The following is an 11,593-nucleotide window of genomic DNA, read 5'->3' as shown; positions in this document are numbered from 1 at the left end:
ATTATAAAAATAAAGCATTTACTTTTTAATTATTTATAAAAATAGTTCCTAAACTACCTAGAAGTTAAAAATTATTGTCATAGAAAAGATTCAAATAATATTTTATACAATACGTATTTTAACAATTGTTTTGTTGTACAGTAAACTGGGAATGTATGTTACTAATATCGCGAGGAACTTGGCTATTTTATTTAAATATAAATAAAGTTTTTATTAATTATAAAATGTCATTTCTATTTGCTTTCCTTTTTTTACAAAATACTAAATTCTGTCGTGATTTACTTGATATTTTTTTTCATACTAATCTGTTACAGAATGTTGCTATCCATGACTTTTACATTTTTGTTTCTATTCCGATACGTGTCTTTCAGTACAGAGTAGTAGTAGTAGTGAAAAGTATGTAGGAATAGGATGCAGAAGCAACAGTACATTGGGTTTATATTTGACGCCGTGTATTTAAGCACCAACTCTTTACTATCCGATTCGTTTTCTGATGAAGTTTTACTCTAAAAGTTGAGTGTGTTCTGTTTGGTTGAGCTTTTTTTTTTTAATTTGGTGGTGTCCAATTAGATAGAACTATACTTTTTCAATTTTCAATAGTTAAGTAAGCGTAACTATGTAAATTTAAATAAAAATGCCTACTGTATACTATACCTCGTTTTTAAACTAGAAGGTGACATAAAAATTTACCGCGCCGTGATGCTTGTTTGTAATTAGTACAACCGCAGGCAAGTTTATACCACTAAATTATAAAATTTTGACACTATTGACATTTAAAATTCATAGGTTAATTACGTTATATCGGCGATTTTTTGCGTTTTCTGCTTTATTCCTTTAATTTTTAGATTTTTAGTCTGCATTTATATAAAAATAATACTTTTTAGATCTCTTTAGCGACGTATTAGTGTCATTATGCTAAAAATATAAATTCAATGTCAAGTACCAGTGGTAATTGCTTTTTTCCACCTAAAAAACGCCAAATGGATTTAGGTAATTTATCATCAAATGAAAAACAATGCATTATAAACCTGTATAAACAAAAAAAATTGATGATCCTGAAATGTAAATAACAGCCGTGGTAGCAAAATAAAACAAGCAACAGGTTAGTTTTGCAGAATAGTGATTGTTACAATCAAGACTTACTTACTAAGTAATGTGCTAATTTTAGGTGTTGCGAATTTAACAATTTATACAACAATTAAGGAATATTAGCAGACTGGAACAGTCAGATGTCCTAAACAAATTGGAGGTCGACCTTCTACACTTGCAACATATGATGAAAAAGTTGAAACATCTGTACGACAGAATAGTACACATCTTCTTTTTCAAGAATGAAATGCTCACTTTTAAGTCAAATTACCAACCGCCCAGATCTTCCATAAGTAAGTAGATATAGGTGAGCCACAAATATCTAGTAAATAAAAGGTGCAGCACAAAAAATCTTCATACTGTGTCTGCGTAAGGCAATCAATTAGAAGAAAAAGGGATTATTCAAATGTACGTTTTATTATTTTGTAGATACTTAAAGCAAAGTTGAAAAACTATTCTCATTGAATGTGATGGTATTAGACAATGCAGACGTAATTACCTAACTTCTATAAAATAGTATTGTAGGTAATAAAACAATGTTAGAAAAGAACCGTAGGATTTTATGCATCCGTATAAAGCCTAGATTTAAAGAAAATTTGCTTTAAAAATATCATGTGCTGGATAAAATCTTGATTGATAATTTACTAGCTCTGCGTCTAGAGACGGAATGAAGTCTAGTGTCGTATTTTGGCATCATCCTTTGTCGCAAATGAAGTAGAGTACCCATGTGGCCTATATAAAATACGCCTCTGTCTGTACTATTTATATAGGCATTCCAAAATTCGGCCAAATTAACAGATATTAACTTCTTTCGAATTCCCACCCGGTAGATTTTAAAAAACAAACAATATAAGGTTTGAAGTTTTTAAGCTGACTAAAGCACCTTTTCCTCGGAATTTCAAGAGTGGATAGCAACATTATATACAAACAAGCACACTTAATAAAAGAAACTACAGGCTTATTCATTGTTGACACCGCAAAACAAGAAATGCAATGGAAAACGTTGTAATAAATGAATAAGTGGATGGCCTCGAAAAATATAGCGATTACCAATCAACTAAAAGGGTTTTGCTGAAATGAACACTAAACACTGCGCTAATAGAACCTATTTGTAAACTTTAGCCTCGCGTCATCGAGAGCAATGTGATAAATTATTACTTTTATATTTGAGCAGAACACAATATCAATATTGTCATTAAAATAACTGATCTTTTTAAAAGATCAATTATACACTCATGGACAAAAATATCGAATAATTTGGAATTTTCCATTTTTTTTTGTAGTCACTATTATTTCAAAATAATTTTAGATTACTGATAATACTCATAACGTAGACTGATGTACTCAACTGGTTTGAAATATTTTGATGTTTATTTGACGTTTATTCAGTGGTTAGTGTCATTCGTACATTTTATCGTAAAAATCCTTCTTCACGCAAAGGAAAAATCATACTAATTCGGTTATTGTTAGTTTAATTTATTAAGTTTTATTAAATATTGTTTTGATTTAACTAAGTTTAAAACAAGTATCCCACCAATTCGGCACTGCGATGAAGTCCAAGTACCACATATTGTAATTTTGTACGAGGAAGGATATGCACAAAAAGGTATCGCACGACGTCTCACCAGAACTGAATCTATAGTTTCAAATACTCTAAAAAGGTACCGCGAAACAGGAAATTTTGTACGAAGGCCTGGTCAAGGATGCCCAAGGTGCACAACCGCAATTGATGACCGTTTTTTGGTTCTTAATTCTACACGATATCGTTCATTGACATCGATGCACCTCAGAAATGAGCTATTAAATGTTAGACAAGTTAATATGAGTTCACAAACAGTTAGACGAAGATCAAATAAAGCAAACTTAAAGCCCAGACGCCCCGCCAAAGTTCCACGTCTTCTCCAAAGTTCGTCATTTGGAAGTTGCAAGAACGCATATTTAGTGGAATATCGACAACTGGAAAAACGTTCTTTTCACTGATGAGACCAGAATCCTATTATGGATGCCAGATGGTCAAAACTATGTTTACAGAAGAGTTGGAGAATGATTCGCCAGCTGCAGTCCCGCCCAGACCGTTAGTTTTGGAGTTGATGGCATAATTCTTTGGGAAGGTATTAGTTGGGAGGTACGTACCGCACTTGTGGAAGTGATTGGACGGATGACTGGTACTTCTTACGTTTAAAACATCCTGCAAGATCATGTTTTGTCATATGTTCGTTACATTGGATATGAAAGATTCAAGTTAATGCACGATAATGCTTGACCACATGCCGCTGCCATAGTAAGTAATTATCTTGATGAGGTCCAAATTCGAAGTTTAGATTGGCCACCCTCTAGCCCGGATTTAAATCCAATAGAGCACATGTGGGATCACCTAAAATGCAGCATACGACAAAGAAATCCCGTTCCAAATACGATAGAGCAGCTTCGGATTGCTGCACAGGATGAATGGAATGCTATTTCCCAAGAATATGTCCAAAATTTACTTGCAAGCATGCTGAGAAAGATGCAAGCATTAATAAGAGCTAGAGGGGGGAATACTCGTTACTGATCATGCACTTCTTTCAGTTTAAACCAGTTGTTTAAGCAATTTAAATTATCATTTAAGTTTAGAGTAAAATAACCTTATTTACCTAATATTAAACATTTATTTTTTTTCACAATTTTCTCCGCATAAAAACTTGTTCATTAAACATTGTTAAAATAAACTCTATTTTACAATAAACAACTTGTTTGACCAGAATTTATTTTGAAAAAACAAAAATTTAAAAATTCCAAAATATTCGATATTTTTGTCCATGAGTGTATTATAATATAATATAATATAAAAGATTATAATATAATATAAAAGAAAAAATAAAAAAAAGACAAATCTAACGTATGTATACAAAGTATGTATATATTAAACAAAAATATTCTAAATCAATTTAAATTTTAGTATGAAATAAAACTTCCTTCGAAATATGACCAACCATAGTACAGCACATGTGAAAACTTAATAAACCGATGCAAATCCACCATTAAAATATGAAAAAATATTGTGGCATTTTATATTTGTAATTAATATACATTCGGAATTATTAACGGCAATTGTAAGATTAGTAATATTTTATTTCTATTTTAACTTTAATGTCGAAAAATTTTTCGCCTTGAAGAGAAAACGTAAGTGACATTTTCCAATAGTATAATTGAAGGACTGAGTGGATGAAGGAGGTATGTAACATTTTTACAAAAATCTAGTTATTCTCGTAGATGAAGGAGGTATGTGTTAATATGTTTTGTGGAACTAACAGTAGCACTCTAAGAGCCATATTAAGAGAAATACTAATGTCCAGAAGGAGGTATGTATCAACAACTACTTATATTTGTAGTGGATGAAGGAGGTATGAAACATAAATAGCACATACCTCCTTCTTCCACTAGTGTCCTGATCAAGTTCTGTAACATACCGCCTTCATGCACGTAACAGCTAGCTGTGAATGAGCTGTTCACCATTTGACAAAAACGATTGTTGTGATTAACACGTGTTTTGCGAATTTAAGTTGTGTTAAGTAATATTGCTCACATTGATAATCGAAATAACTTCAAGGGGAGAGATAATGTTACAGTTAGCTTTAAATGATAATATTTTAACTGCCAGCGAGAGTATTGACAAAAATATAATACAAACCATGAAAAATGAGAATTCTAACCTACAAATGCCAATTTCATCAACAAGTAGTGACTATTCTACAGGCAAGAATGAAGTTCGCCAAGAAGAATGTAAGTATCTTTTTTATAAAATATGAAATTCACGTAGGAATATTTTGTTATATTCAATGGTACCTATTTTTTATTGTTATAGGGAAAGTGCCATATACTTTCACAATGTGTCCAAGTGTTAACTTGGAGGTAAACAGTTCTGCTCTGACTTCAAATGTATAGTTTAATATCTTTTGTTTTTTTAATCAAACAGATATTCGAAATTACAAGTAATACTACAGTTTTCCTTATGTAAAAACTGACATTAATTAAAATTAAAAAATCTAACAAAATATTTCCAACTGTTATTATTATGAATATGGAAATTAACAAATTTGGCAAAAGTTTTATGTCATGACTTGGTCAACTGTTTTGTTATGATTATTATGTAATTTGTCATAGCAAGACACGACTTATAATGTGCTAAGGGTAGATTAAGGGCCTTATAACTACTTCAGTAAATTGACTATATCTTTTGTTTTTCAGATGATGGAGAAGACAATAACTACGATTCAAGTTGCGATACCTTATTCGGGGACAACTCTAGTGATGAATACGAAACGAGATTGATAATGAGATGGTAGATGCACAGAGTAATAATGAACCGATGGAAGAAGAGAATGATATACTAATGGAGGATAATAACATACTAGTAAGTCAGGCAAAATCTAATGAAAATATTGTTGGACAAAATGAAAAAGAGCATATATTGCCTACAGTCCATCGCAAAAAGAAACATTTCCAACCAAAAATAAAAGTAAGTAGAAAAGGGCAACGAAATGTTGATGAATGGAAGAAACTAAATGCTACACTCTGCAGGCAACGAGGAGAGGCCTACACAAATTATAAAGGTGAGTTGAAACCTGCTAAGAATATTGTCAAAGGTACTAATTTATGCCCCGAAAAGTGTCGCCGACAGTGTTCCCAGGTATTTACAATTGAAGACAGGGAAAAAATTTTGTCATCGTGGTACAAACTGGATATAAATGCTAAAAACTCTTTTCTGTATAATAGTATCAAAATAATCCCCACACACCGACAAAGAACTGGAGCTTTAAAACACAAGACCGCCTCATTCCAATATAACGTAACATACGGGGCAAAACAAACTATTACATGTAAACGAGCTTTTGTTTCGTTATACAACATTAGCATGAAGAAGGTTGACTTAATCCAAAAGCAAATTAAGATGGGTTTAGCTGCTCCTCTACCAGACAAAAGAGGAAAACACTCAAATAGACCCAATAAAATTCAAGATGATGTTGTAGCTTATATAATCCAGCATATTTCAAGTTTCCCTTCAGAATTATCTCATTATTCAAGAAACTGCAATATCCATAAGAAATATCTGTCTCCGCTTTTATCGCTTCCTATTATGCATAAACTTTATATTGATACATGTAATGCAGACAAAGTCCAAAATCGATTTAAAGTTAAAGAATGCACGTACCGCAATATTTTTAACAATGAATTCAACTTATCGTTTGGACACCCGAAAAGTGACACTTGCGATTCTGGTGCTGCAAATGAGGAACATATTGAAAATTATAAAGCAGCGTTTGAGGCTCAGAATATCGACAGGGAACTAGCCAAAAATTCAGATGGTGTTGCATATATGACATTCGACCTCCAACAAACGATGCCGTTGCCTAGACTCAGTACTTCTAAAGCATTTTACCTCCGCCAAATGTGGTTCTATAATTTAGGCATACATATTATAACTAAAGAAGTTGATAAAACCATTTTTTGTACATGGACTGAAGACCAAGCATGCAGGGGTAGTAGTGAGATCGCTAGTTGTCTTTTAAGAACCATTGAAGTTGAGCTGGCACTTAAACAAAAAAATCATTTAATTATTTGGACAGATTCGTGTGCAGGGCAGAACAAAAATTTCCTAATTGTGTGTGTTTATGAGTATTTTATACAAAAAGGAATATTCCAAATAATCGACCATAAGTTTCCTGAAGTAGGTCATTCCTACTTGGATTCAGACCGGGATTTTGGCCGAATTGAAAAAAGATTAAGGAAACATCAAACTATTTGTACTCCACAACAATACCGTGAAATTATTGCATCTGCCAATAAAAAGAATAATATGGTTATTGATATGCAACATCATTTCAAAGACACCGAGAACCTTCTAAATAAAATGCAACTGATGAATAGAAAAAAAGATGTTCTAAATGAAAAAGTATATTTCCGTGATGGCATTAAATGGATCCGTGTAGATACCTATGGGTCCTACCTCTTCAAGGAGAGTTTCGATTATGGTACTCCTTTTAAAAAAGTCAATATTTTTAAAAATTTGAAAAAGCCCTCCACACTTTCCGAAGATTTTGACATTCCAAGACTTTTCAGGAAAACCGGTGCACTATCAAAAGAGAAAATTGATAACTTAACACAACAACTTCTCTTCGTTCCAGAACAACACAGGTGGTTCTATGAGCTTATTTTGCGTGAAAATAATGAATAAACTTAAGGGGTGACAATTTTCGATATCCTTGGTGTTATTAAAATATGTATACGTATTAAAAATAAATATTATTTTGAATATCTACACAACAGTATTTTCAATTGTATGCATATAACCTGTTTTATCCTTTAGACAAAGATGAAATATACAAAATATTTGTGGAAGAACGAGGTATGTACACAACATCTTTTTTTTTGTCTGGTTAGCAGATATTTAAACATTTTCTCAACTTCCATATTAATTTCACCACTCATGAGAACAGTATGATTATTTAAGCATTTGAAAACCAATAACTACAAAAAAGTTCTACAATGAAAACTTTGGGGTCAAATATCTCAAAACTTACTTTTTGTTACATACCTCCTTCATCCACTCAGCCCTTCAATTGTTGTTAATTCCCGCTACATATTAACTATAATAACCTCAAAATGGGTATAAACGTTATAAAATTTGACCTACATGTCATGAGCGTTCAATATATTTACTCGATGTGCGACCATGGTTCGGAAAGTTCATTGAAATATCGACAATATTTGTTTTTTTACATTTCTTTAAACTTAATAATAAACATTATGGAATTTATTGCTTCTACACCATTCATAAGCGTTTCTAAACATCTTCTCCCATGGGCTCTTCTTGTAATGTACCCAGCTTTGTGGCATGTACGGCCATTGGAATGGTTGAACGCATCTTTCCGGATGCGGCATCATTGCTAAATGTCTTCCGTCTTCGGAACACACTCCCGCTAATCCTTCAATACTTCCATTGGGATTCATAGGATAAATTTCAGTCGGTTTACCATTGTCGTCTACGTAACGCAAAGCGACAAGGTCTTCGGATTTCAGTTGGTCATAGATGGTGTCTGATTTGAACGTGAATCGACCTTCTCCATGAGCAACCTACAACACGTGATTAATAAAATTGATTAGTCAAAAATCATATAGACTGATGAAATTAATGCGAAATTTATTCATTGTTGTTCAGACATTTAATATTATTGAAACCCTTCTTAGTTTAAATTTGGTAAATTTCGTAATTGATGGATTCGACCGTGACTTGATGGAAATTCATTTTATGTAACAATAAAACACTGAAAACTTTGTTTTCAAAATTTCCACAAAACTAATTTTAAATTCTTATCACTACAGCTGTTTCGGCTAATTGCCTTTCTCAAGTGATCTGTTTTTGGCATGGGTTTACACTTTATAGTCTCTAATGAAATATTTTGAGGAGGGGAGAACTGTTTGTCTCAAGCTGGTCATTCAGAATTATATCTGTGTTTTTTAATTTGTTGATTTCCATAGATTCTAGATTCTAAATCCATAGATTCAAAATAAAGGCCTTAAGCTATCTTTGTTAGAATCTATGGAAATTAACAAATTAAAAAACACAGATTCTGAATGACCGGCTTGAGACAAACAGTTCTCCCCTCCTCAACCTATTTCATTAGAGACTATAAAGTGTAAACCCATGCCAAAAACAGATCACTTGAGAAAGGCAATTAGCCGAAACAGCTGTAGTGATAAGAATTTAAAATAAATTTTGTGGAAGTTTTGAAAACAAAGTTTTCAGTGTTTTATTGTTACATTGGTAAATTTCGTCTACGATGGTACTAAATGTATATTAAATATTATATTAATGTATTACTACAATAAAAGTGAGTTGAAGCTATTCGAAATAATTCAGAATTACTAATAAAACTTATAGGCAGGCACACACGAAGGGGAATTATTTATCCCATTTTCCAGATGTGTAAACACACAAGTGAAAACCTTTCCTTTAGTGACCCAGAAATGGTTGCCACCTGTCATAAAAAATATAGTTAACTATTTCAAGTTCTTTGCTATAGATCTGCAGCTTAGGTCTCCATGAAACAGACCCATTGTATGCAGAGTTCCAGGCTCATGTCCAGTAAAAAAGCGTGTTAAAATTGTGAGCAGATTTCTGCTTGTTTTTCACAGTAATTCAACCCTATTAGTGCATATCCATCCAATAAAAATTTTGGCATGTGTTTGACCGGGTATACTTTTCCAGTGCGAATTATGTTGTTTGAATCCAGGTTCTTTTCCGGCCAAAAGCGGCGCTTTTTATAGTCCAGACACTTTGATCTTTATTTATGTTAAAGGCATTGACAAATAGGTACATCACTTTTTCGGTCTTACCAAATTTTCTTAATTCTTGGCCCTTACATCCTTTTTACTTCAAGTCTTCAATTATTGACTTCTTCACTGTGCTGTAATAGCAGCTATGTTAATTTAATATATATGTTTGATGGGGCCTACAGGGGATAACACATAAAAACGCGCCATTATTTTATTTCATTTACGCGAAATCAGGTAATGTTACAAACCAAATGTAAAGACAAGTTAAATTATATTCATCAAATTAAGTATTCTAGAAAAACTAAATTTCGTACGCCTATGAGTTTCTCAGATATCACCGATAAGCTCGGGACTTCCGTTTTCAATTGACTGGTGGTAGTTGCTAAAAATCCAAGACTAAGAATTAGACAAAACATTTCGAAAAATGAAAACAATTTCGAATGTTTCAAATACTTGGAAACAGTGATAAACGCCGAAAATAGTTGTGAAAATAGAGTGTTATTCCCTAGCGACACTACTTAGGTCAAAATTGCTCTGAAAGACAGCTGAAACAAGATTATATAAAACTGTAATTCACTCTCTAATAACATAATAATGGAATTGAGACATGGACATTGAACCAGCGTGAAACAACAAAATACATAGTCTTAGAACGGAAAATCATCCAGACGATCGTTGGTATCAGAGCAACGTTAGAAAAGAACCGTAGGGTTTTATCCATCCGTCCAAAGCCTAGATTTAAAGAAGACTTGCTTCAAAAATATCATGTGCTCGATAGAATCTTACTGATTATTTACTAGCTCTCCGTCTAAAGACGGAATGATGTCGAGTGTCGTATTTTGTCGTATCATCCTTAGTCGCAAATGAATCACCAGACGATCTTCGGGCTTTGTACATAACCAGGGAGTTCATGGAGTCTATGGAGAAGAAAATATTGTACGATTCATTAAGGCAACGCAGATACGATTTGTGAAGGGCAGAACATGTACTGAGACCGATAAAAGAATAATATTGGAGAGAAGGTCAGTTGGCCGTCCAAGTAAAAGATGGAAAAATGCAGCAACAAGTGATCTACGTTAGATTGGAGTACAACAATGGGAGATTGCTGCACAAGACCGGAAAGGGTGAATGAAAATAGTAAACGCAGCCAAGACTCTACAACTAAAGTTGAAGGGCCAAAAAGAAGTATAAGAAGACGGCTAAATACGATAGGGATATAGTATGTACGAATCATTAAAGCAAATTCACTGATCTGTACCCGGAGTCGTAAAAACGCTAAAAAATTGGAATATACATACATAAAATATCAAACCACTATGGGATCAAATATCCATTTTTTTGACCACATTACTCCCAATTATAGACTGCATGTAAACTATAAACTTATAAAAAAATACTAGGTGCATGTATCAAAAAGAGTAAGTCATAAATTTCAAAGAAATATTAGATATAAACCTAAATGATTGACTTACCCACACACCAAATGAAGACCCTTCCATACCCTTTAACATTATGGCTTTGGATTTTTCTATCTTGACCGTACTCCAGCGGCACTCGAATCTTTCAGACAAATTATGTTCCAACATTATATCTGGTTTAGTACCTTCATTAACAGGTGTTCCAACCCACCCGATAAGAGCCATCAATTGGCATCCGTTACATACTCCTAAACTGAACGTGTCTCTTCTGGCAAAGAATTTGTCAAACTGTTCTCGGACGGTTTTGTTGAATAGAATACTAGCCGCCCATCCTTTAGCAGAGCCCAATACATCTAAAATAAAAAATATTTTGTATGTTTGTCAATTTCTATTATATTACAAGATATAAGTCTTAGGTTTATTTAAGCCAAATAATTTTTAAGGGTGAATATACAAATATAACTAATCATAAATTATCAAAATACTTTTAGTCTAACAAAGATTATCTTTGTCTTTTAAAGAGAACGGCCTGGAAGATATTAAAATTATCACACAACTGTATGCTGTCACACTACAACTATAAACGTGAAATGAGACGAAACGAAAAGCCAGATGATTCAGCAAACTATGTATACTACCATAGTATCAAGATAAACTGCTTACACATTTTAATGGTACTTTTTTACAGAACTGCCATATGATCAAACTTTTGAAACATGAATTTTTAGATTTTTGGTAATTTCTTGAAGATATATTTTTGGTAACCATGA

The 11,593-nt window shown here is 32.8% G+C and overlaps 1 protein-coding gene across 1 annotated transcript in view; it reads right to left on the bottom strand.

The window, feature by feature from the left end:
* Positions 1-7,835: 7,835 nt before the first annotated feature.
* Positions 7,836-11,593, bottom strand: part of Pfas (phosphoribosylformylglycinamidine synthase) — a 43,333-nt gene continuing 39,575 nt past the window's right edge. The window contains 2 exon segments of the mRNA XM_072529385.1: positions 7,836-8,202; positions 10,878-11,176. Of these exon segments, the coding sequence (XP_072385486.1) occupies positions 7,861-8,202; positions 10,878-11,176 (641 nt within the window). The 3' untranslated portion in view covers positions 7,836-7,860.

The sequence above is a fragment of the Diabrotica undecimpunctata genome, chromosome 4 (assembly GCF_040954645.1).
Source record: "Diabrotica undecimpunctata isolate CICGRU chromosome 4, icDiaUnde3, whole genome shotgun sequence".
NCBI lineage: Eukaryota > Metazoa > Arthropoda > Insecta > Coleoptera > Chrysomelidae > Diabrotica > Diabrotica undecimpunctata.
Note: the sequence above shows the minus strand (reverse complement) of the source record. Positions and strands in the feature narration are given on the sequence as shown.